The 27,354-nt window shown below is 45.7% G+C and overlaps 1 protein-coding gene across 1 annotated transcript; it reads left to right on the forward strand.

The window, feature by feature from the left end:
- Positions 1–547: 547 nt before the first annotated feature.
- Positions 548–25,779, forward strand: LOC147616423 (RNA-binding (RRM/RBD/RNP motifs) family protein). The gene is made up of 8 exons (XM_086777506.1): positions 548–708; positions 816–990; positions 1,627–1,682; positions 24,703–24,750; positions 24,834–24,931; positions 25,049–25,118; positions 25,208–25,318; positions 25,520–25,779. The coding sequence occupies exons 1-8, from the start codon at positions 685–687 to the stop codon at positions 25,577–25,579; spliced, it is 642 nt and encodes a 213-aa protein (XP_086633632.1). The 5' UTR covers positions 548–684; the 3' UTR covers positions 25,580–25,779.
- The last annotated feature ends 1,575 nt before the right edge of the window (positions 25,780–27,354 follow it).

Consider the following 27,354-nt stretch of genomic DNA (forward strand, 5'->3'; position numbering starts at 1 on the left):
TGGAGGGGGATACATTTAGGCATACTAGGCTCTGCCTAACCAATATGTTGTTTTATATTTAGGTTTTGATAGAGTTCAAGCCAAGGGTTAGACTTATGAAATTTGGTCGAAGGACTAAAAGATGGTACAAGAAAGTTAAGTAAGAGGATCATACCTTTGTGGCCTTTATTGAGAACCCAGTTGGTACTAGACCAGTTGTTAAAGTGTGGTAAAAAAAGGGGGGTATTTTGGGGCAACAGTCACCAAAAGGATGTACTTCAGAGGTCTTGATTGAAGCCTGTATCCAGCTGGGATATCAAATCTCATGGGAAAATTCCTCTTTTGTCTTTGAAGATGAGAGATGGACTTTGATTTGTAACTTGTTGAATGGGGTTTGAAGGATGTTAAGCTAGGGATAAATATGTAAAAGCTTTTTGGTATATGAATATATATATTTTGGTAAAAAAAAGGGAATTGGGCACCCATATTTGTGCTTGATGCACTAAACCTTTGCATATTAAAACAAATAATGAAAGAGCTGATTTTTTTAGAGAGCATTATTATTCTCTCTCTCTCTAATAGCCCTCCTGTTGCACGTTAATACCTCTCTCTCTCCCTCTCTCTCTTTAATAGCCTTCTCTAAGTCTTTTCTATCTCTCTTTCTCTTTCTCTTTCTCTTTCTTTCTCTCTCTCGGGGGCGAAACCATGGCAATGATGCGAGAGTTCATGGTAAGAAGGCCATCTTCAGTTTTTCTTCTGCAGCATTTATGGATTCTGTTGCGAGACAGTTAAAGTGAGTATGGTCTCCCCCCTCCCCCCCCCTTTTTCTTTGGCAGCCCCTCGACACAGAGGAAGACGTAACCCTAGGAGTGAAGAAGAAGACGAAGAAGACGCGCAGGCAGAAGCAGCAGGGCAGGAGCCTCACATTGACAGGACCTCCACTTGAGAACAAAACAAACGTAGTCTACGTCGGTCGCATACCCCATGGCTTCTACGAGGAGCAGATGCGAGGTATGTAGGTTCTCAGCCATGGATTCATAGGGTACGTGAGCTATGGATTTATAGGGTTTTTAGTTATAGATTTTTAAGGTATCTTAGCGCATCCATAGCTTTGTAAGGTTCCTAGTCGTAAATTTCTAGAGATTCTCAGCTTGTATGTAGGTTTAGGGTTTCTCAGCAAGGGAGTTTCGGGGTTTCTTTGTCATGCATTTTGAGATTTCTTAATCATTGAGTATTACGGTTTCTTAGCCATTATATTTTAGGTTTCTCCACCCTAGTTTTTCTTACCTTCCATTTTCAGAGCTCCTTAGCCATTAATTTTGGGGGGACTTATTAGCCTTTAGCTCTAAGTTTACCGTACCCTCTACAAAAACTGGACTTTGAAGCTTCTTAGCCTTTACAAGAGCCGAACTTTAGGGGCTCCTGTGCTTGCTAGCCCATGATTGCTAAGTGTTTCTTAGCCAATTTTTTTGTTTAGGGTGTCCCACATGCTGGTTATCTTAAACTTCAGGGTTCCTTGGCAGTCGATTCTCAGGCTATCTTAGTACTGAATCCACCTGGTTTTCTTTTCCTTTTCTCATAAGCTGTATTTTGTGGTTTCTTTAAGGCTTTTCAACACCAAGTTCACCCTTTTTACTTTTGCTCCAGGTTTTTTTGGCCAATTTGGGAGCATCAAGCGCTTACGGATCTCTCGGAACAGGAAGGTATGTGGTGCACCTTATGTTAGATTTCTACTAACCCCTGTGAAAAACAATTACCACACACACACAAACAAAAAGAAAAAGAAAAAGAAAGGTGATCATTGATGTCATCAAAAGAAAAACACAATGTTGAATGTCTGTCATTTGTTCTAAGTCCTTGGGAAAGGTCTTTCTTCATTCAACCAACATTGAAACATGGGAATTTTTCTGGAAGGAGTAGTGTCTTGGTTGGTTTTCTCTCTCTACAACATGAGAAAGAAAATCAAGCTACCAAAAGAAAAACAAGACTCCCAGAGCTTCTGCATGTGACAGATGCGGAGCTTTCTTTGGGCATCTATGAGAAGGAGTTGTTGGCTATAATTCATGCCTTGATTATTTGGAAACAATACTTGAGGTACTTCTTGGCGCAAACAAATCTTTTCGAAAAGCATATGAGAATGGCAAACTTCTTGTCTATGTTTCATTTTCAAATTATGCACACTCTAGGAAAGAAGAATGTGGTGGAAAATGCGTACGTGGTTGTAGAGTCAGTTGCCTCACATCGAGATTGTTGGAATGTGCAGCGGAAATGAGACACAATACTGAGAGCAAAAAATTCAAAAATGCAAGAGAGGAGAAGTACGGTATAAACTCTGCTATATACACCTATAACTGGTACAATTGTGTGTGGGGGAGGGTGCCCTATATGGGCAAGGGGCATGCAGTCGGCCACTAGATATAGGCCGACAATCCCCAAAATGGGCTCCATGACTAGCATGGCCTGGAGGCCCCTCTTGCCAATCGACTCCTACAAGCTGACACTGGAAAAAAACAGCCCCCCATGGCTATAGCAAAACTAGAACATGGACATGATCAAGAAGTCCCCCCACGGGCGGGCACACCCACATCACAAGTCCTCACTCAATATGGTACAGACAGGAGATGAATGCTAACAGAGACTTATCTTCCATGTGTAAATTGTACCATACGGATGTTGATTTTGGGCATATATGGACTGATTTGGTGGCTGGACATGCACATGCCTCTTATGTGATCAAAGAAGGGTATCTCATGAAGGATAATTGCGTATGTGTTGTGTCAAACATGAGGCAAAAGGTCATTGATGAGTGCCATGCTCCTCCGCACGCTATTTCTTTTGGCCTAGTATGCACAAGGATATTGAGGCATATATACACGCATGTATTACATGCCAAAAGGTCAAGTTTGACAGGCAAAAGGGCCTAGGTTTGCTTCAGCCGTTGCCTATTCCCTTGCAGCCATGGGAAAGTATTGCAATGGACTTTATAATGGATTTATCTTGTACCCAGCAAGGCAATGATGCTATTTGGACCATGGTTGACAGGTTTAGCAAGCATGTACACTTCGTGCTGGTCAGAAAGACCGTTAAGCTTGAGCATATAGTCAAGATATTTGTGGCATAAGTGTTTAAACACGATGGTATGCCTAAGTCCATTGTGGGGGATAGAGATCCCAAGACTATGTGTTACGTGCACGCCCGTGCAATGGCTAATGCTCTGCATGAACAGTCTTAATCCCTATTTAAGTATGGATTAGGACAACATAGCTGAAAGAATGTGCACAAGCGGAAGCAAATAAACATGAGAGAAAGATTGCAAGCAGGAATTGAGCTTTATTAGCTTGAGGTTACAGAGTACAAGAGTCAGCAATTAGGGCAATTGAAGATAATAGAATGAATAAAGGGAGCAACTCTTATATACTTGTGCATGAAGCAGTCGGCTGTAGGAAACAGGCTGACAGCTCCACGACAGCATAAATAAAGAAAGATGCAATATTTTAACACCCCCTCTGCATCTTGAAGTGTGCAAAAAAGTCAGAAGAAAACTGATGACGAAGGTGCGACCATGGACACCTCAGCATGGCCAGTACTGAGTACACCTCGGAAAATGCACATGTCAACTTGTTGTCTATAGAAAACATAATGCCACTATAAAGAGTAAAAGAAAATCTGCTTGGCTCCAAACTCAAAGTAGAACTGTGAACACATCACATCCAATAACCTCGAACAAATGAACTTGGAACACATCCTGTCCATAGTCTCTGCTAACCAATAGTACTGGAACTCATCTGAACCATGAAGGAAACTTGGTTGATCCTGGAACTCATCCGGACCATCAGGTGAACTTGCTTGTCTTTATACTTGGAACTCCGACACACGGGTCCCATGCTCCAGATTTAATATAAGAGCTTTTGAAAGCCCCCTCTCCCGCCCACAAGCCGTTTCTAGAAGATAGCACAGGGGGGGATGCCCTTAAGATCAGAGTAGGACATCGGTCATGTTCTCTCCAGTTTGTAAGGTCTTGGGAGAGTTGGGGTTGTCACTAGACGAGTCAGTGTCAGTGTCATGTGACTTATCTTTGCCCTTCTTTGAAGACTTGCCCTTGTCCTTGGCTTCGCCTTTGTCCTTTGACTGACAATTCTTTGACAGGTGGCCTTTCTTCCCACACTTGTAACACCGACTCCGAACTTTCTTCTGCACCGTCGAGAGTGCCTGATCAGGTCCAATAGACGATGAAACTTTTAATTTCCCCATAGAAACTAGGATGGATTCCTCTTCCAAGAGGAGAGTACATAGATCATCAAACTCGAGGGAACGGGTTGTGATCTGAACCCGCAAAGCTCGGAAAACCATGTCATAATCTACAAGAAGCTTGATGAGGAGGAGAGCAGCTAACTGAGAAGAGGTCAGGGCAGTACCCATTGCCACTAATTGATCATGAATTACCTTAACCTTCATCACAAATGACTGCATGGAAGTCCCTGCTTTAAACTCCAGGGAAAAGAGCTGACCCAATAGGTTGAGAGACCGCATTGTAGAGTCCCGTGCATATAGATCTGTCATCTTTCTCCAAACAGAGGCAGCACAATCCAATGTTTGCACGGCGGGGGAGACCTCTGGTGAGATGGCTCGTACAAGTGCAGAGTGAGCTTTTGAGTCTTGATTCTCCCAAGCTGAAAGTTCTGCGAGAAAGGCATCCTCTTGGTCCTGAGTCCACTTCCTAGAGTTGGTAGGGCGTTCGAGCTTTCGTTCTTGGCCCTGAACAATCTCCCAGAGTGCCTTGTGTGTGAACCAGACCTTCATCTGTAGCTTCCAGTGATCATAGTTTGAACCACTGAGCTTGTCCTCCTTGTTCGTGCAAGGGGGACCCATGTCTGCCTCAAAGAAGCTATGTCTCAAACAACCTCTGTAGCTAAGCAATCCACGTGCTTTCTCAAGCACCTTTCCACAGGATCCAACTAGGGACTAATAGCCTCCTCTGAAGATGCAGGCTGGACAGCAGCAAAAGAAACGCAAAAACACACCACCGGGAACCACCTACCGCAAGAGGGAGGGGATCTTGAAGGGAGAAGAGCTGATGTGCCACTTGTGTGATGCACGTACTGAATTTGCAGCTAGAACTCCTCCACTTGCCTCTGTAGAAGAAAACGCAGCGTAGGGGCGGCCGAAAGCAGTTGGAGAGCTTGTAGAGCAAAAACCGCAGCTAAGAAAGAAGAAACGCAGCCACTGTTCGAAGGATCTACAGCCTGGAGAGTCTAGGGAAGCAGAAAACGGAGAGAAGCATATTGTGCAGCAGCGAGAGCCTAGGCGAATGATACCATGAAAGAATGTGCACAAGCGGAAGCAAATAAACATGAGAGAGAAAGATTGCAAGCAGGAACTGAGCTTTATTAGCTTGAGGTTATAGAGTACAAGAGCCACCAAATAGGGCAATTGAAGATAATAGAATGAATAAAGGGAGCAACTCTTATATACTTGTGCATGAAGCAGTCGGTTGTAGGAAACAGGCCGACAGCTCCATGACAGCATAAATAGAGAAGGATGCAATATTTCAACAATAGCATCATCATCTACAATATCATCCTCATCATCAGCAACCACATCATTATTAGAATAACCATCATCATCATCATCATCATCATTAGGGTCACCATCAACAGCATAAGCATTAGCATGGGGGTCTGGATGACCTGTCGGTAGCCATCTAGGTTGTCTTACAGCCGTCGGCAGCTACCAGGCAAGAGGCGGCCAAGCAACATGCTAAAGGACAACAGGTGGGCAAGGCAGTGAAGTGAAGTGAAGTGAAGTGCTACATTAAATGTAGCATGAAGTGAATATTCCTTGTCCTGTGCTGGTCGATAGCAGCCTCTATTGACCGATCAGCACCTCAAGCAAATATATAAGGATCAGACATAATTCAACATATCATCAAGTTCATTCATCATCAAATCATAGAAGTCATTAGTAGTTATCTTGTAAAGGGACTAAGCATAGACCCAAGGAAGGTGCACAGTTCCAGTTGAAAGGATGCAACAGGATAGCAGATGGAGTGGTCTGCAACAAGCAAAGCTAGAGGAAGCATTCCCTGAGGGTATGTACGCAGAACGCTCTCAGATTAGTTTCAAAGGCCTAGCAACAGGCATGATCAATTCCGGCAGGTGACCCACCGATGTGGTAAGGGTAAGGGAAAAGAAGGCATTGGGACAACAGCTGAACAGATGCTCAGTTCTTCAGCAAGACTTGAAAGTGGAGATAATGAGTGAAGGTGCTTCGACAAAAATATCAACTAAGGTCAGAAGTTAGTTAAAGTAGAAGATCAGAGTCAATAGTAGTTCAAAGTCAGTAGCAGCCCAGGGAGGAAGGATGACAGTGTTCGCCCCGTCATCAAGTTTAGTAGAAGGGAATGTCACTTGCACGCTCTTGCCATGGCTAATCCTCTGCATGAATAGTCTTAATCCTTGTTTAAGTATCAGTTAGGACAGCATAGCATCATCCTCATCTCATCAGCAGCCACATCATTATCAAAATCACCATCATCATCATTAGTAGCATCAAGGTCACCATCAGCAGCATAAGCATTAGCATGGGGGTCTGGATGACCTGTAGGCAGCCAGCCAGGTTGTCTTACAGTTGTCGGTAGCTAGCCAGGTGTCACCAATTGGCCGACCATTTGGTCCATCTCTAGTTTTTGTGTCTCGTTCACTTGAGGCCAGGCGAGTGTCTCATGTGAAGAGGCCAGTATTTTTGCTGACATGGACGGGAGCCAGACTGGTGCCACCCATGTGTTAGCAGGATGGTGTCGTATGGACGGGAGCCAGACTGGTGCCACCCGTGTATGACCTGGACTGTGTTCGACCCATGGGATTGTCACGCCATAGAAGAGCCAGTATTTGTGCCGTGTCTTACCTATGGGACTGTCACTCCATAGGGAGGCTCGTGCTTGGAAGTGTCTTACCTATGGGACTGTCACTCCATAGGAAGACCAGGTTTTTATGTTTTACGTCGTGCCATTTTTGTGCCGACAGATATTTTGTACTTGTTCCATGAACGGGAGATATGTCCATGATACTATTTGCACATGCACTCATGTTTTGCATGTTTGAAACTGTTTTCGCATGACTTGTATTTTTGTGTCTGCCTGATTGACATGTCACTTACTGGGCGGGGACGCGTGCCAGTGAGTCGTGAAGTTTGCTCTGTCTTGTGACAAGTTTTGGTGCATGTGAAGAGGTGGTAAGTATATTGCACATGTTAGTTTAATACTTTAATCTCTAACCTTTTGATTTATAAGGTTGTATGTTCACATACACTTAAAAGTGGGCACCCACTTTGGGCACCCACTTAGGGGCCAAGGTGGGGAGCCACACTTAAGTGTGTGTGAGTGGGCATGGTCACCTACCACACCTCTTTGGGACTGGCCACCCACATGCAAGCGTGGGGAGCTAGCTAGCACTATGGTTCTAACTCCGTCTCCAACCTTAATAAAAGAAAGCCATCACCTCCATCGAAAAAGAATGAGGCGTCCATCTCTGGCGTTCATTTTTCTGACAGACGGCTGCCATCTCCTACTGAACTGTTGCGCATAGGCGGCTACTGTGTTGCTGTGTAAGCCTTCTCCTAGGCGACTGCACCTATTTCCCAGCAGGTTGCGTGAACCTCTGCAGGCGGCCAAAACAGGCTGCAACTAAGCGTCTCTTCCTCTGCACAGCGGCTGCCACCACCTGAAGGCTACGTTCTTTGCTCTTCTACAGCCGGCTGCTCCTCCACGCCATCTTCTCGTCAGGCTACAGCCAGGCTACAGCTAGGCAGCTGTGTACTGCAACCAAGCGACTATAGCTACACCACAGTTGGCTGCTTCTTCAGCCTTGCGGTTGTACTGGTTTTGGTGACTGCCCCAGTTCTTCTACAAGGCGGCTGTTCACTCTGTAGCCAGGCGTTACTGAACTGCACACCCAGGCGACTTCTGAATTGCTCCCCCAAGCGGTTGTGCGCATGATCACCAACCGACGGCATATCCCAGCTGCACTACTAGTTGCTGCACTGCACAGCAGCCCATCACCAGCAGGTTGTGTGAACATCTCCAACAAATTATCTTCTGCAGCTAGGCCTTTTGTCCACCACCAGCCGGCTGTGCTCCAGCAGGCGGCTGTCTACAGTATGTACTTCTTCTCAGGCGGTTGTACCTTCCATGTGTAGTTGTTGTTCCTCCTTTTGGTAGTTGTGCTTTTGCAGCGAGGAGGCCATACTTTTCTTCAGGCAGCTACTCCTCTCGACATGCTACTGCATCATGGTGTTTCTCTCAAGTAACTGCGTATTGACACCATGAATTTTGGTCTTCCAACTACAATCCACAAGTAAGTGAATTTCAGATTTAAGTAAAGTATTTTGTGATAAATCTGATAAAGAACTCTCTCCACGGCAACATCTGTTCGGTGCCAGGTAGTCCAAGCTATTGGAGAACCTCGGTCCAAAGGTGCTGAGATCGGGAGAGCCAGGCGTTAGTGATATTACCAACCATCCTGCACACTAAGGATGAGATGTTTGCAACAGATGAGTATGTCAGAGATCTTGATGCACAAGTGCGGACGGCCATTGCTCGTTCATAGGATAAGCATAAGAGGGCTGCTGACAAGCATAGAAGAGAGTTGAGAATGATTGGGTATTGCTGAAATTTGAGAAAGCAAGACTTCGCAAGAGACTAGGAAAGGAGGGAGCATGCTGTAAGCGCTCTACTAGGTATTATGGACCTTTTAAGGTGATCAATCAGATCCATAAGGTTGCTTTTTGGCTTGCATTGCTTGATCAGTGGAGGATCCACAATGCCTTTCATGTGAGTCTGTTGTTGCAGAAGTATGTGGGGCCAGAACCATAAGAGCTTCTCTCACAGAAGATCTGCTAGAGGTTGATGAGCTAGAGGAAGTTCTTCAACCTGAGTAGATGGTGTTTCACAAGGAGAGAGAGCTAAAAAACTAGCCCATCAATGGGAAATGGGTTTATGAATGAAGGAGATTGCACAGGCGGAAGCATAAACAGTAAACATATGAGAGACTGCAAAGGAGACTGCGAGAGTAGATCACCTTTTATAATAGCAGTAAAACTTTACAATGGCAATAGCCAACAACTGAATGTTGAACTATGGATGAATGAGCGAATAATTGGGAACTCCTTATATAGTGCAGTAGGGACCTGGCCGATTGTCTCTAGGGCTGGCCGACTGGCCTTGGACAAAATAAATAGGAGAAAATAGATAAAATACCAAATAAATGGTAGATCCCTAAAACACTGAGATGCACAAATTCTAACACCCCCTCTGCAACTCATAGTGTGCAAGAGTCGGAAGAAGATAAGTTGATGAAGATGCAACCATGGACCCTTCAGCACCGCGAATACTGGAATCACCTCGGAGAGAGCAACCACCAACCTGTTTCCTCGAAACAAGATGCCACCACGAACAGCAAGGAACTTTGCTTGGCCACGAATTCCCACACAAGTGTGCAATGAACTCCGATAATGAGCTGCTGGACATACCGCGCCCATAATCCCCAACACTGGACGGAACACATCACGTGCAAAAAAGCCTCGAATGATGAACTTGGAACAGATCCAGTTCATAATCTCTATTGTACCAAAGATAACCATGTCCTGCCAGATGTCTGATGCTTGGAACTTCGAATCATGGTCCCCATGCACCAGTATGTGGACCTGTAATCAGTCCCCTCTCCCGCCCACAAGCCTCTTCTGGCTGGAAGCTTATGGGGGGAAACTGCATGTGTACTAGAGAAGCACACCATCTGGGGTCTCCTAAGCCGGAAGTGCCCTGGGAGACCTAGAAGTGGTACTAGAATCTGTATCACTATCCTGTGTCGTGTCTTTGCCTGTTCTTTGAGATGAAGCCATGCCCTTGGTCTTGTCCTTCTTCTTGGACAAACAATCCTTGGACAGATGTCCTCTTTTCCCGCAAGAGAAAGAACGACTCCGACCTTTCTTCTGAATTGAGGAAAGTGCCTTGTCAGAACTGTTGACTGACACCTTCAACTTACCCTGTGAGATGAGAACGGACTCCTCCTCCAAAAGTAGAGAGCTAAGATCATCAAAATCTAACTGAGTGGATGTGACCTGGCACCGCAAAGATCGAGAAATAACATCATAGTCTGGAGGAAGCTTGGTGAGGATAAGAGCATCCGACTAAGAAGAGGACAAAGCAGTACCCATAGCCAGTAATTGGTCATGGATAACCTTGGCCTTCATGAGAAAAGACTGCATTGAATTGCCTTCAGGAAATAACAAGCTGTAGAGCTGCCCCTGCAAGGTAACTGCCCTCATCGATGAATCTCGTGCAAAGAGATCCTCCAATTTTGACCATACCTGATGAGCACTGGTGAGAGTTTGCACTGCTGGTAAGACCTCCTCTGTGATGGTCCGCACAAGCATAGAATGCGTCTTTGAGTCCCGATTCTCCCAGTCTTGTAATTCCATAGCAATTCATCCTCCTGATCCTGAGTCCACCGCTCGGGTTTCCATTTAGTGCCCTGGACAATGTCCCACAAACCCTTGTGGATGAACCAGATCCGCATCTGAAGCTTCCAATGAGCGTAGTTGGGTCCTTTCAACTTCTCATCTTTGTTCGTACAGGGGGGAGCCATATCCACAGCAGCAAAGAACAACTTGGCCGACTGCCTCTAGGGCTAGCCGACTGGCCCTGGACAAAATAAATAGAAGAAAATAGATAAAATACCAACTAAATGGTAGATCCCCAAAACACCGAGATGCACAAATTTTAACATCCCCTTTGCAGCTCATAGTATGCAAGAGTCGGAAGAAGATAAAGTCGAGGAAGATGCAACCATGGACCCTCCAGCACCGAGAATACTAGAATCACCTTGGAGAGAGCACCCACCGACCTGTTTCCTCGAAACAAGATGCCACCATGAACAACAAGGAACTTTGCTTGGCCATGAAATCCCACACAAGTGTGCAATGAACTCCAAAAATAGATGATGGGCTATTGGACATACTACGTCCATAATCCCCAGCAGTGGACGGAACACATCACGTCCAAAAAAGCGTTGAACAATGAACTTGGAACAGATCTAGTTCATAATCTTTGCTGTACCAAAGATAACCATGTCTTGCCAGATGTCTAATGCTTGGAACTCCGAATCACGGTCCCCATGCACCAGTAACTGGACCTGTAATCAATTTCCTCTCCTACCCACAAGCCTCTTCTGGCTAGAAGCACATGGGGGGAAACTGCATGTGTACTAGAGAAGCACACCATCTGGGGTCTCCTGAGCCGGAAGTGCCCTGGGAGCCCTAGAAGTGGTACTAGAATCTGTATCACTATCCTGTGTCGTGTCTTTGCTTGTTCTCTGAGATGAAGCCATGCCCTTGGTCTTGTCCTTCTTCTTGGACAAACAATCCTTGGACAGATGTCCTCTTTTCCTGCAAGAGAAACGACTCCAACCTTTCTTCTGAATTGAGGAAAGTGCCTTGTCAGAACTGTTGACTGACACCTTCAACTTACCCTGTGAGATGAGAACGGGCGACTCCTCCAAAAGTAGGGAGCTAAGATCATCAAAATCCAACTGAGTGGATGTGACCTGGCACCGCAAAGATCGAGAAATAACATCAGAGTCCGAGGAAGCTTGGTGAGGATAAGAGCAGCCAGCTAAGAAGAGGACAAAGCAGCACCCATAGCCAGTAACTGGTCATGGATAACCTTGGCCTTTATGGGAAAAGATTGCATTGAATTGCCTTTAGGAAATAACAAGCCGTAGAGCTGCCCCTGCAAGGTAACTGCTCTCATCGATAATCTCGTGCAAAGAGATCCTCCAATTTTGACCATACCTGATGAGCACTGGTGAGAGTTTGCACTGCTAGTGAGACCTCCTCTGTGATGGTCCGTACAAGCACAGAATGCGCCTTCGAGTCTCGATTCTCCCAGTCTTGTAATTCCACAGCAAATTCATCCTCCTGATCTTGAGTCCACCGCTCGGGTTTCCTTTCAGTGCCCTAAACAATGTCCCACAAACCCTTGTGGATGAACCAGATCTGCATCTGAAGCTTCCAATGAGCGTAGTTGGGTCCTTTCAACTTGTCATCTTTGTTCGTACAGGGGAGGAGCCATATCCACAGCAGCAAAGAACAAATCTCAGCTCTCAAAACACTTCTCTCAAGTGCTTTCCAACGAAGCGAGGCACCAGGAACAATCAGCCCCCTCTGAAACCGTAGAGAGAAGGAGGTGGGATAGCAGCAAAACAGTCCAAGATCCACTGGGAACCGCCTACCGGAAGGGCAGGGACTCGTGGAGGAAGAAGACAGTGAAGAGCCACTTGTCTGGCAGCACCACGAGCAAGAAACGCACCACTTAAAAATCTGCCTCTGAAGAGCAAAACACTGCCTGTAGGGCTGGCCGACAGCAACCAGAAGAGGGCTGGACCAGAAACGCAGCAGGGTACTGAAACTGCAGGTACTGTATGGACTGATCTGCAGCCGGAGATGTGATGGAAGCAAAACGTACAGCAAGATGGGCAGATTTGCAGAGTCTGGAGCAGCCTGGACCTAATCGTATGATACTGTGAAGGAGATAGCACAGGCGGAAGCATAAACAATAAACATATGAGAGAGTGCAAAGGAGATTGAGAGAGTTGGACAAGATCACCTTTTATAACATCAGTAAAGCTTTACAATGGCAATGGCCAGCAAAACTGAATGTTGAACTATGTGCAAGGGAAGTGGATGAATGAGTGAATAATTGGGAACTCCTTATATAGTGCAGTAGGGACCTGGCCGGCCGCCGACTGGCCCTGGACAAAATATATAGGAGAAAATAGATAAATACCAAATAAATGGTAGATCCCCAAAACACTGAGATGCACAAATTCTAACAATGAAGACTACTTCAGAGATTACCCAAACTTCTTCAGGCGTATTTGGAGGCTTTTCAGTTGAGGATGATGGTTTTGAAGCTAGGGGAGATGTCACCATTTGGCCGCCCAAGTTTCTCTCCCTATTTCGTGGCAAAGTACGTGAGGCCAGGGATCTTTGTGTTGCCTCAGGCACTGAGGCCAAGACTCGTGTCACCTACAGAAGGCCATGCCTTGTGTCACCCATAGTGTGGCCAGGACCTGGAACCCACTGTCAGGGATGCCCATTGAGCCAGTTCCGTGCTCGGGAAGACCTACTATTTAAAGGTTCCAAGAACGGGAGATATATCTGCTGCAGAAAGCATGTGCACGCAGCTCTGCTTGCTTGAAACTGATTTTGCTTGACTTGTTTGCTATGAGGTGTCTAATTCACGGCTAGGGGACACCCACCCGTGAACCGTGCGAGTGCCTTGTATTTCAACATGGTTTGTGGCATGTGAACAAGTGGTAAGTATTCATTTAAACCAATTGCACTGTTACTGTACTTAACGGCTGTACTTTGCTGAAAACCCTACTGTACCGGTTGCAGTCCACTGTACTAGTTGTACTTGTTGGAAACCCTACTGAACTTGTTGTACAGTCCACTGTACCGGTTGTACTTGCTTGAAACCCTACTGTACCTGCTGTGCTTACAGTAGTACTTGCTGCACCAGATGCGCTTGCTGTGAACCGAGCTCCGTGTGTACCTGTTTGGGATGTACCTGTATGTGGACTTACACTCATAGCTAGCACTTCGCCTACAAAGAAATGCTCTGAGAAGTCCGACACTGAGGAAAGCATATGAATATGACGATTTGGCTACCCACGTATATACATGCATCAATGCTCCTAGTTGGCCAGTTAGAAAGCTGTTGGCCAACAATACCCGATTGCCATGTCACCACTACCACGCCATCACTACCATGTGGCAGTGCCACATGTCACTGGCACTGTCGACTTTGCTCGTTGGCTGCCCTCTGATGTCTGGCTCTGTTCTACATACTCGTAGGTTGCTCAGCGTAATCATAGGGGAAACTGACCGATCAAATGATCTTCTGATGCCGAATGCATGCAATATTCTACCAAAATCTTGGTGCAGAATGCATATAACATTCCACTAAAATTTGATATATCCTCTCTTTTGCTTGTCAGCCAGAGGACAATCATCATGAGTAGGAATTGAACTCAATCACTTACTAAGTGAAGTGTCCAAAAAACTTCAAGCTCCTCTCAAACACTATGTCAAGGTAATCATGATGCGAAATTGCACCTTGTGCTCTATTGAGCTTGGGTAGAAGTAGTATAACCGACACCAATCAACACATTACCAAACCTAAACATCTGCCACATCAGATGCTAAAACATTTGTCTCATCAAGGGCCAATAAAACAACACGTGGTAGATCCTAGTGTCCCATATCTCGAGGATATGTCCCATATATGTTCTACAAATCCATCACATAACAATTTGCGGACTCCCAAATGTTTAGTCAAGGTATAATAAAGTTGCATGCAATTCCACAACAACATATTGGAGGTTTAATAAAGTTGCATGCAATTCCCCAACAACATGCGGCACTCAAACGATGTAACCTTGGAAGAATACAATTGTTGTAAAGCTAGGCTAAATCATATATGTGAGCCAAAGCTATTTTGGGAATCCGGTAGTGGTCACTCGATGTTTTTCACACTATCTTAAAGACATTATCCCCCTCAATTGGACGACAGCTAGTATATTTTTTAGATCAACCTTTACATGGTTCATCCACGGTCATCCGATCGCGGAAAGGGATGATTATTAGGTAGAACGTCAACTTGCACGCTTCAGAACTACCAATGAAGTACTAGTAAAGCTAGTGCACCTCAAGGAAAATCAACTGGTCGGAGTGCCCATCCTCCACATGTCATTAAGTGTAAAGCTATCTCATGTGACCATAGAGAAACCACATCAGTGTATCGAATCACCTCAGTCAAGACTTATGCTCCGTGTGGCTTGGACTCATGTGAGCAATAAAAACTACCATGCAACATGGAGCCCACTAAATCCTCATCGTAAAGCTATAAACTCCATCAGACAATGGTCAAAGAATACACCTTCAAGAGTATCGTGCACTACAACAAAAATGTGTCCAATTACCTCCATGATCCATTTATAGAATAGACAAGATCGTTGGAACGAGATTGTTGAACCAAGGCTATAATTGATAGCTTAAGAGTGTCGAGGGTTGCATAGAGTGAAAAGGTGTCCCCTTTAAAAATAGCTAATAAGTGATAAGTGGGAATCAAGTTTAATGATTATACAAGAAAGTAACAACAACTACGAAGTCACTGCCACAAGTCATCAACAGTCAGTTATGATTGCAAATCGTAATTGTGATTGAAGTAACAACTTTGGCGAAATTCCTTCCTCGATAGTTTTAGATTGATATCCAACACGATCACGAACAATCTATCGAGGAGTAATTGGTGTTGTCCTTGAATCTAAATGTGTAAGAGGAATCACTATTTCAATCATGAAAACCATGAGAATCATGACAATCATAAGCATCCACACAAGAAATTATTGCTTTCCTCCCGTGCCTTTCCCCTTGTACTACCCAAGCATGATTTAAGTGTTATGTACATGGAATTAATCCTTGGATTAGTGGGCCTAATCCAATAGGGTTAGGGAGCTTGGGATTAGGAGATAGCAAGCAGATGCAAAAGGCTAAGGTTCAACATTAATAAAACTAGGCTAATGGCTATTTATAGTGGCAATTGGGCTATTATTTGGTAGTCAGTTGTGCGGTGCACTTGTGATGGATTTGTGGGCTGGACCATAGTTTCTACTCCTTCCGTGGACATGGCAGATTGTAGATAGTCTTGTCGAAGGCCCATGTGGGTAGGCACTAGTGGTATGGGATGCCATTGCTGACTGGCATGGAGTGGAACCTTAGCCCTTGGCTCGGGGGTGGATCAAAGTATTGATCCTGTAGTTGGGTGATGCGCTTGCCTGCACCCCATTTATTTGGTTTCCTCTAATCTTGTGTGGGACTGTCTTGGTTAGACAGGCCTGGGCGGTCTCTTGCACTTGATGTCAGAGTGACCTAAACACGGAGTCTACAAAGGTTTACGTGTCTTTCATGGTTTATCTTGTGTCATACTTCCCATGTGTTTCTCTTAGCACCACAGTTGATTTTCTCTTGTCAGATGCATGCTTTCTAGGGTTACTGCTAGGTAGATGTATGTGGATTTTGAGAGAGGGGGGAAACATGAGACTTATGCGTATAGGCATAGATCTTGGCCATTGTGTGGACAATCATGATAGTCCTGTAATTGTTAGCACATTCATCCCTAGTTTCTACCCATTTCTGGTGTCCTTTTGATCCCTTTTGCATGGACCTTGATTGTGGGCTGGCCACCCCTATTTTACATATTTTTCTGGGATTTTTCCTTGCCCGTTTGGTATTTTCCTAGTCGGCCAGCTTATCAGCTCCAGTCGGCCAGCACTACCCACCTATAAATCGGTGGGGCTAGCCTCTCACTTTTCATTCAGTCTTGTACATATTTTTTTCCCTCACTTATGAGACTACTATATTCAGCATAGTTGCTCCATATCTCTCTCTCTCTCTCTCTTGCACTCTCTATTCAGCACACTCTAGTGCTCCTTTGCTTCCGCTTGTGCACTCTTTCATGGTATCATCACTCCTGGTTCAGCGACTCCTCTGCTGCCCCGGATTTAGCCCTATCTATAGTACCCCTCCTCTGCTTTTTTTCTCTGATTTGCAGCCTCTTGGTTGGTGTGTTTTCTGAACAGCATCTGCTGATCACTACCTCTTCAGATTGGCTTCACCGCTTGCAGCCATCAGGTAATTTTTTGATCAGTGTTTCATTCCACGTGGAGTTTGGATATAGCCCTTCTCTTGCTGCGTTTTTCAGGACAGTAGCCCTTCTCTTGCTGCGTTTTTCTCTCCGTGGGTCATTCCCTTGTGCAGAGGGGGATTGTGGTGGTACGGGCTTTGGTGGCACCCTTGGTACCTGTGGAGGACACTTCTTCTGAGATTGTGTATATTTTTGAGATTGAGCCCAAGATTTTGTGATGGCTGCTTCGACTTCTCTTCATATGTTCTCTGAGTCTGCAAAGTTGGATGGTTCCAACTACACCTTGTGGAAGGTGAAGGTGAAATCGGCCTTGCGTGGCATGGATCTTTGGGATTGGCTTGTTACACCGGCCAATGCCACCCCTCCCACCCGTGCTTCCGGTGGTGTGACTCAGGCATAGATTGATATTTGGCAGGCGAATGATCTTCGCATTTTCTCCTTTCTGATGTTGAACTGTCAGGATTCTGTTCTCTCTCATGTGCGTACAGCAGATGCTGCACATGACGTTTGGAAGGCTTTTGCGGATCTCTACGAGATTAAGTCTCCGGGTCGGATTTTGGCGTTGGAAAAGCAACTTATGAACTTCTCAGTTTTTGCCTTTCCATCTTTATTTGCTTTCATCTCGAAGATGAAAGATCTGTGGGACGAGCTTGCTGTTTGTGGCAAGGACATCTCTACAGAGGACATGGCTATTCGGCTTCTCTCCAAGCTTCCAGAGAGGTTTGATGCATATTTTCAGTCTCTTGTTTCTTCTCCTCTTCCTGTTCCAGTTACTTGGGAGGAAGTTCTCCCCTCCGTTATGCAGATCGAGTCTCGTTTTCAGGAGCGGACTGGCACCTTTGGTGGCCCTGATGGAGCTTTGGCAGTGCGAGATAAAGGGAAGAATCAACAAAAGAAAGGGAAAGGGGGTTTTGACAAGAACTCCAAGGATTCCGACAAGGATAAAGACAACAGCAAATCTTCTAAGAACAAGGACATTGAGTGTCATTATTGTGGCAAGAAGGGTCATAAATCGCCCCAATGTCACAAAAAGTAGGATGAAGTAGCAAAGACTCTCACTTTTCATTCAGTCTTGTACATATTTTGCTCCCTCACTTATGAGACTACTTGTGTCTCTTGCTTGGGATTGTTTTGCTTCAGTATATTCAGCATAGTTGCTCCATCTCTCTCTCTCTCTCTCTCTCTCTCTCTCTCTCTTGCACTCTCTATTCAGCACACTCTAGTGCTCCTTTGCTTCCACTCTGTGCACTCTTTCAGTAATTACCGAGGCCCATGGTGTTGTCAGAATATGCAGCGGAAATGATAACCAAACTTGGGTAGACAAGAGCAAGTAGATTGCAGAAAATAAACAGCACAAGAAACACAGAGAGATAGGTGTGTAAACTCTTCTCTATACACAAGATCCCGGAAAAACTGAATGAGAAAGTGGTGAGGGCTGAGGGGCTATATATACATCTCATAGAGGGCAGTCGGCCAGCAGTAAGAGTGCCCACGACTAAAGAAAAAAATCCCACGACTCAGTCGGCCAGCATACAGATGCCCACGACTGATGAAAACCAGTCGGCCAGCAGCCCTGAAGCCCACAACTGATGAAGATCCAGTCGGCCAGCACTGGGGTGCTCCTGGCATCATCTGGCAGCCCTCCCACCACTAGGAAAAATGGGAAAAAATAGGGAAAAAAATACGGGGAGTGTGGAAAAATGATAAAACACCTCATAAGGGCGGGCACACCCACAACAAAGACCCTGGTGTATACAAATAGACAGGAGATGACTTCTAACACCCCCTCTCAGCTCCTGGCTGTGAAACCAACCCAAGGGAGCTGGAGTGCCGCCTGAGCGTAGCCTGAGGTAGAGACTTCGTGAAGAGGTCCGCCGCATTGTCCTCCGTCGAACAATAAAGTAGCAAGATGTCACCCGCCAAGATCTTCTCACGTACAAAGTGATACTGTATCTCTATATGCTTGGTCCGGGCATGGAAAACCGGGTTCCGAGCAATAGCTATACAACTCTGGTTATGGCACTGGATGACTGTGGGCTCCCTTTGTGGAAACCCAATCTTGCCTAGCAGCCTCCGCAGCCATACAACCTCACAAGCAGCACCACAAGCAGCCCGATACTCTGCCTCTGTCGAAGAAAGGGCAATAGTTGACTGCCTCTTGGTGCTCCAAGAAACTGCTCCTGAGCTGAGGGTAAAACTGTATCCTGAAGTAGATCTCCTCGTGTCTGGATCTCCTCCCCAATCTGAGTCACTCCAACCTTGGAGCTTGACTCCATTCCCTCCTGTGTAAAAGAGTCCCAGATCCTTCGTACTCTGCAGATACCGCAAGATCCGCAATCCTGCGTCCCAATGAGACTTCAATGGCGTCTGCATAAAAGAGCTCAACAGCCCTACGGAGAAGCTCAAGTCCAATCTAGTGTTCAGCAACCAGATCAATGAACCAACCAACTTCCGGTACTGCGAGGCATCAACTGGCTCACAAGGATCTGTAACAGTTAACTTTGTGTTCGGGTCCATCGGCGAAGTAATAGGCTTGCAGTTCTCCATCCCAAAGGCCTCAAGCAACTCATGAACATACCGTTGCTGAGAGACGAAAAACCCCCTCTGGGTCTGCCAGATCTCCAATCCCAAGAAGAAGTGGAGTAAGCCTAAGTCGGTCATCTCAAACTCTTTTGACAAGACAGCCTTTGTCACTCCAATGTGCTCCACATGACCGCCGGTGAGAATGAGATCATCCACATAAAGGATGATAAGTGTGACCATGCCGCGTTCCCGAAAGAGATACAGGTTTGGATCTGCAACCGATCTCTGAAATCCAGTCCGAATAAAGAAGGAATCAATCTTCTGATTCCAAGCCCTGGGAGCTTGCTTAAGACCATACAAGGCCTTACGTAACCTGTAAACCATCCCTTCCGATCTTGGAACAGTAAAGCTTGGAGGCTGCTCAACGTACACCTCCTCCTGCAGGTCACCATTAAGGAACGCAGATTTTACATCCATCTGGTACACGGGCCACCTTTGAGAAGAAGCAAGGGCAAGAACGGTCCGAATCGTGGACATCCGCGCTGTCGGTACAAACGTATCCTTGTAGTCGATGCTTGGCCGCTGAGCATAACCTTTAGCCACAAGCTTGGCTTTGTGTTTGTCCACCGACCCATCAGACGCGTATTTGGTCTTAAAGACCCATTTGACACCAATGACTGACCGCTTCGACGGCCTCGGTACCAACTCCCAAGTGTTGTTCTTCTCGATGGCATCAAGTTCCACCTGCATGGCTTTCCTCCAAGTATCCTGTGAAAGGGCTTCCTTTACGGAAGTGGGCTCTTTATCCCGCATGATACGAGACATCAAAGCATAGTTCACCTGAAGAAGCTCCGCCGTGTTGCTTTTATCTCGGACTCGATGTGATCTTCGAGGGCCGTCCTTTGTGGTCCACTCGGACGGTAGCTCCGTGACACCTGACTCCCAAAGGATGTCTAACAACCACCTAGGTACTCGAACAGATCGTGGAGCCTCCTGTGGTCGCAGGGGCTCAACTCCAGCTGCGGGCTCAACCTCCTGTGATGACTGAGGTGGATCAACTGGAGTAGTAGACTGGGAATCATCATCAGACTCCTCTGGATCTCGAAGAAGTGGCGGCTCCTCGACAGTGGATGCTGGAACATGCTCGTCAAAGACCACATCCCGGCTGACAACAATCTCATTCCTCTCTGGATCATACAACCTGTATCCCTTGGAAAGAGAGTTATACCCCACAAATACCAGCTTGCGGGACTTGGAGTCAAGCTTTCCCCTCTGCTTCTTCGGAATATGTACATACGCGTGACTCCCAAAGACACGGAAGTGCGAGACATCGGGTTTCCTGCCAAAACATGCCTCAAATGGAGTCATATGGGGTACAGAAGTCGTTGGAGAGCGGTTAATGGTATGGACAGCCGTTGCCACAGCCTCACCCCAAAGTGGACGAGGAAGATCACGATGCTCCAGCATGGTCCTCGCCATCTCCACCACAGTCCTGTTCTTACGTTCAACAACTCCATTCTCCGAAGGCAATCCGGTATTGGCCAATTCCCTTTTGATGCCATGATCTGCATAAAACCTGAAAAATACAGTCGAGGAGAATTCACCTCCTTTATTAGCCCTGAGAGTCTTAACTTGATATCCAGACTCTTTCTCCACCATCACGTGCCAATCCTTGAACCGAGCAAAAGCCTGATCCTTCTGGGAAAGAAAGTAGACCCACGTGGATCTGGTACAATCATCAACAAGCAGCATGAAGTAGAGAGATCCTCCCAAGGATGGTATCTGCTGTGGTCCACACAAGTCAGTGTGAATCAACTCCAATGGTTTCGAAGCCCGCCTGAAAGCCTGCTTCGGAAAGGATTCCCTGTGCTGCTTACCACGTATGCAAGAACTGCAGCGTCCTTGCCTACTACCAACATCTGGCAAGCCAATCACCATCTGGTCCCGGAAGGCGCGCCGCAAAGCATCCACATTTAAGTGGCCAAAACGAAAGTGCCACAAGTCTCTGACCTAAGAGCCTGTCAATGAGGAGAGTGCAGAGAGCTTGTAGATGCCATTCTCCACACCGCCTTCCCAAACAACTTTGCCTGTCTCACGGTCCCTTAGAGCAACTGAATGCTCCTCAAATTCCACCCGAAAGCCAGTCTTGCATACCTCATGCACTGACAGAAGATGAAAACCTAGAGCAGGGACATAAAGAACACGGGAAGCATGCTTGCCTCCCTTGCCGTCGGGAATAATCTCCATCCGGCCCTCACTATGTATCGGAATAGTGGAGTTATCGCCAATAAAGATACGACCTGATTGCCGTTTCAGATCCAGAAAGAAGTCACGGGATGGAGTCATGTGCCTGGAAGCACCACTGTCGAGAATCCATTCCCGGGTATCCTTCGCGGTGAAGCCAACTGCCTCCTCGCACGAAGATGATGAAGCATCGGAGTCCACCATCTCTAAGTGCACAAATGCCGGAGTCTTCGCAGTTGAGGCTGAGGAATCAGTACTCTTCCCTGTCCGCTTAGGGCACTTCCTCCAGTAGTGGCCTTTCTCGCCACAATCATTACAAGATCTTTCGGCCTTTAGCTTCTCTCGTTCTGGATCAGGCTTCTTCTCAGAAGACTTCTCCGGTGAAGCCTTCCCTTTGCCCTTGTTGGAATTCCGGCCTTTCGACCGTTGGCCAGTTAAGGCCTCCGAATCTCCGCCGTGAGGAGGGTTCGTGAAATGTTCCTCCTGGTCCACCATTGGCACAAGCTCCTCCCAAGTAATGGTGCGGAGCCTGCCACTCGTGATTTACGAGGAATAGAAAGCAGACTACTGACCAGGCAAGTGGGAAAGTAAAGTGATGGCCATATCTTCGGATGATATCTCTTTCCCAGCTTGAAGGACTTCCTGCTGAAGGGCCTGCAGCTTGTTGATGTGTTCCCGCATCGTCGAAGATTTTGTAGGGTTCATAACCCGCATCTGCACTTCCAAGGATATCCGTTTCATGGGTGACACCCTGTTATACAAAGAAGCCAAGTGCTCCCATATGCCTCTCGCCAGCGTCATGTGCTTCACATGGTTGATCACTTGTGGTGTGCAATTGAGGAAAATAAACGACCGGACCCTAGCGTTGACACGATCCCACATGTGTGCCTGTGCCTCGCGGTCCTTCCTCGTCGATAACAACTCCCCTTCGTCAGCTTCCAGCCGTGGCACCCCTATGATAATAAAATCAGCAAGGTCATATGACTCCAGAACCGACTCCATCATGACCTTCCAGATGCCGTAATTGGACCCGTCCGGCTGACGATCCACTGGGAACGTGGGGAGAGTCGGAATCTTCACGTGCTTCTCAGCCATCTCTAGTAAATCTGCCATCGCGGAGAGTAACCTGAAAGGGTGGGTGGGTGGGTGGGAAAAAAAAAATCTGAAAATCTGCAAGTGGCTGTCCAGCACCTTTGCCCGCCTTCCTCTTGCACCTTCTCTTCCCGTTCAGCCCGAAACAGTCCACCAATCAGCAACCTGTTGCTCCCCCTCTTGCTCAGAAAACGCCCAAGATCTCCTAGAGCCTAGGGCTCTGATACCATGTCAGAATATGCAGCGGAAATGATAACCAAACTTGGGTAGACAAGAGCAAGTAGACTGCAGAAAATAAACAGCACAAGAAACACAGAGAGATAGGTGTGTAAACTCTTCTCTATACACAAGATCCCGGAAAAACTGAATGAGAAAGTGGTGGGGGCTGAGGGGCTATATATACATCTCATAGAGGGCAGTCGGCCAGCAGTAAGAGTGCCCACGACTGAAGAAAATAACCCCACGACTGCATAAATGCAGTCGGCCAGCATACAGATGCCCACGACTGATGAAAACCCAGTCGGCCAGCAGCCCTGAAGCCCACGACTGATGAAGATCCAGTCGGCCAGCACTGGGGTGCTCCTGGCATCATCTGGCAGCCCTCCCACCACTAGGAAAAATGGGAAAAAATAGGGAAAAAAATACGGGGAGTGTGGAAAAATGATAAAACACCTCATAAGGGCGGGCACACCCACAACAAAGGCCCTGGTGTATACAAATAGACAGGAGATGACTTCTAACAGGTGTCTCTTGCTTTGTGGATGGGGACGATGGTGTTGGTGGTCCAAGGGGGGGGGGGAAGCATTCACAAAGTGCTCTGTTAAAGACTTGCCAAGAATGGGAGCTAGTACATGGTGTCCGTGGGCAAAGTGTTCCGTGTGTAGATCCTCATGATCTTTTTTCTCCCATTATGCAGCTTTTTAAGAGCCCTAGTAGAGCATCAAAGAGGTAAGATGATGTGCGTTGAGGAATGTGTCAGTTGTGGTATAGGCTGGTCTGGCACATCCTACAATTGTCGTGCATAGGCTTTCCAGAGGCTAGGGTCTGTGATAGGTGTGGGGTTCTCTTTTCCTCAAGAATGCACCAAGCTCGAGTCATCGTCACTCAAAAACAGCCGGTATAATGCATGTTCTCGTTTGGCGAGAAACGCATGCTTCTTTCGAGACGAGTGAGTCTATGGAAGATCTCAAGGGCTCAAAATCAGTGTTTCCTTTTGCATAAGAGGTGGAGCTTGGTGGTTTTGCACTCTTCATCATACCACCCATTTTGAAATTTGGGGTTATGGGAAACTTGCTAAGGAGCATTTGGTATAGGGAAAGCTGGCGTGGGCAGAGTCATGGATGATGCAGGAGAGTTGGAATGTGATGGTGGAGATGGGGAGGGGATAAGTTGAGGGATGAAATGTGGCGGGAGAGGTGGTCCTCATTGATGTGGTCAACATTATGATGGAAATGGATGCTGGTGAAGCTGGTGTGAGTCCCTGGGCCTACTGGTATGTTGTGCCCAGGATCTAGCGAGGAGTCGCGGTTGGAGTTACCAGCATCAGGCCCAAGACCTAAGTCTTAGCCACAAACAGGCGCCACTCGTACGAGAGCCCTAGGGCTGGAGTCCAGAGCTCAAAGGCCCATGGAGGTCATTCAGTGTCACTATTTGGGCGCTCAAATGGCGATAAAATCCGGCAGCACACGCTGTTGCCCCCACAGCTGCTGTGTGCGCCTTGCTTTTGTAGGTATGTCACAATGTAAGAAGGCAAGGATTGGCTATTTTGGCATCTTGTAGACTCCCCAGCCAGATTAAACAGAAAAAGAAAAAACCACCAACACAAAACCCACCCCCAAAAAAAATTAAATGGAAATATTTTTCTGGGAAACCTGTGTTCAACTTATCTTAAGGGGTACCCTGGCAGTGTTTTAGATTAGAGGAAATAATGCAGTTCACAAAAAAACTGTAGAAGGTAAAAATGAAGGTTTGGAGAACTGTAAAAGGCAAATATCATAAAGGAGAGTGGTCACATAATATAGCATAGGGTAACACTTTGTGTGATTTTGCCATCAGTTGCTGGATAATTAATTTACTTAACACATTTGTTTTTCTTGGTGCAGACGGGCAAGTCAAAGCATTACGCCTTCATCCAGTTTGAGTCACCTGAGGTAGGGTCATGTTTCTTTCTGGACTCCAAGGGATATTTTTCAACTGCGAGGAAGATTCTGATACAATTTTGCATGTGGATCAGGTGGCAGAGATAGTGGCAGATTCTATGCACAATTATCTCCTGTATGAGAACTTGTTGCAAGTCAAGTTGGTTCCTCTTGAGAGGGTTCACAATAGAATGTAAGCCAAGTCGGCCTTCCTCTTTCCATACTTATGTCAGAGATGCCAACAAGAATTCATGAAGTGCTCATTTGGCTCAAGACTTGGAATTGATAACTGTGTGTTTCTTTGGAACAGGTGGGTTGGCTCTGGTCGTGTTTATAAACCTCCAAATTGGAAGCGGTTGGAAAGCATAAAGCAAAATAGGGTATTTTTTTAACTCCACAATTCTAATAATCAGTTTTCCCCTTTTGATGCATTCATTGCGATGGTTAGAACTGTTAATGATGTAAGCAGGAAAAAGAACCAGAGGAGCAGCGGCACATGTTGAAGGCAATGCTTAGAAGGGAGAGTAAGCGAAGGAAGAAGATCAAAGCTGCAGGAATCGAGTATGAGTATCCGGATTTGGTATGCTACTTAAGGGGCCTTACAAATCATATACGGATGGGCAGGCAAGGTCTTCGATTGCCCGACCTGCCCCCATCCATCATCAGATTCTCTGACAACCAGGAATGTTTGAATACCTAGGCATTATCAGCTTTTATATAATGAACGTGAAGTGAATTATTTTAAATTTGCGCTAAAAATAGTGTTTGTGGGGATTTGCAGAGGACATCTCTACCAGCAGCTCCAAAGAAAATCAAGTTCTCAGAGAATGCTGGTGATTGAGAAGAAAAGAAGCACAGAAGTGACACACTTGCTATTCATGACAGCATTTTTTTTTATCAAAGTCTTGGAAAGTAATGCAGGGGTTGTATATCTTCAAATGTGCAATGGTGGAAGGACTCGGTGGTATGTTTGTGGGATTCAAGGTGTACACACTAATGCACTCTCCACCACCACAGCTTTAAGATTTAGATTTTCCACACTTGTACGTAGTCTGTGTTATGCTTTCTGTTTGTGTTTTGTGACTGCATGCTGTGTCTAAAAACTTGAAACGAGAAGGGTAAAGCAGACCTATTTTTGTTGGAGTGTAGCACCTTTGTGAGGATGAAGCCTAGCTACTACTGGGCTTCACCTGGACAAGAGAATGTGCTGCAGAACCAGTGTGCCATAAGCCCATATAGAATATGCCAGTGTCCATGCTTTGAGGTTAGTTAACCAGCGTGCCGTCTATACTTTGAGGTTGTTTACTTTAAGGTGCTCACGAACCATTTCCATCGAGTTTATCAAGAAAACACCATTTTTTATCAGCACTTTTCTACATGAACATATGGCTTCAAAATACAGAGGTATCTACTGGTAACATCCATGGCAGAACAAGTGTGTCAGATTATACACCAGTTCACGAGGGGATTATCACTGTTATTAGGAGTAATTATGACCATTGTTACCATCATAAGAAGTTTTATTTTGGTTTTCATTATCAGCACTTGCTTTTGTCATGGATTTTACATAGAATCTTGTTGTTGAATTGCCGACATGATACAAACATCAATGAATTATCTTAGCAATTGAGCTTGTGAAGTAAAAATATGTTTGTCATTTGAAACTTCTTCATTTTTAAGTGAAACAAGTTATTTAAAGTAATGAACCTCATTTTTAAGTGAAACAAGTTATGTAAAGTAATGAACCTCATTTTCATCGGATGACTACATTGTTTGATGAAACCTTAGCCTTAGGTCCCAAAAGAGAATGCGAGAGCTTGAGTTCCTTGCAAGCATATACACGCGTACAAGAGAGTGCAAGATACAAGAGAGATGATAGTTAATTTTTTTTTCTATCCTCTTCTCTTCTTTATAACCATATAACAAAAATATAAAAGTACATACATAAAGTTAAAGTATTCTCTTATAATAACGTACAAAATGGTCGGTTCATAGCGTGAACTCAGTTATATGAGCTAGCGTTATAACTATGTTATATAGCGTGGCGGCACATCAACCATGATTTTATTAACTATGTCAGTGGTTTAAGTGTGGAAACTATCATCTAGGCGGGTCATCATTTTTGTTGTAACACTAGTTGAGCTCGATATCTGAACACTCTTTCTTGAGCTTCACTCCACACACTGTACTCCAAGTAAGCTTCTAAACTTGTTGAGTTTTTCGTGCTCAATGCTTTCGTAAAGGTGTTAAGTCACTTGATCCTCTGTGTTGATATATACTAGATCTACATCACCTACTAGAACCTTCTTTGTCATAAAGTGATAATGCATCTCAATGTGCATTGTTCTAGTATGGTATATTGAGTTACTAGCCAACTATACGCTACTCATGTTGTCACAGTAAGTGACAACTATCTTATCCTCGAACTCACCCATATCACCAAGTAGCTTTTGAAATAGCTGTTATAGTTGTATCCTTGTACTTTGTCTTTGTACTTGACAAAACAATTATTGGTTGCTTCTTACTGCTTCAGCTCAACTCTTAAATGAAAGCATAAAACCACTGGTGGATCTCATGCCTGCAACATTATCAGTCCATTTAGCATTTGTGTATACA

Source organism: Cibotium barometz, chromosome 38, assembly GCF_041138505.1.
Source record: "Cibotium barometz isolate CiBa-2024 chromosome 38, ASM4113850v1, whole genome shotgun sequence".
Taxonomy (NCBI): domain Eukaryota; kingdom Viridiplantae; phylum Streptophyta; class Polypodiopsida; order Cyatheales; family Cibotiaceae; genus Cibotium; species Cibotium barometz.

What these genes read in the sequence shown, in the direction of transcription:
- LOC147616423 (XM_086777506.1), top strand. Translation starts at nt 685, where the DNA reads ATGGCAATGATGCGAGAGTTCATG. An exon ending in AAAGCATAAAGCAAAATAGG is followed by an intron (nt 25,119 to 25,207) that starts GTATTTTTTTAA and finishes TGATGTAAGCAG; the next exon opens with GAAAAAGAACCAGAGGAGCA. An exon ending in AGTATGAGTATCCGGATTTG is followed by an intron (nt 25,319 to 25,519) that starts GTATGCTACTTA and finishes GGGGATTTGCAG; the next exon opens with AGGACATCTCTACCAGCAGC.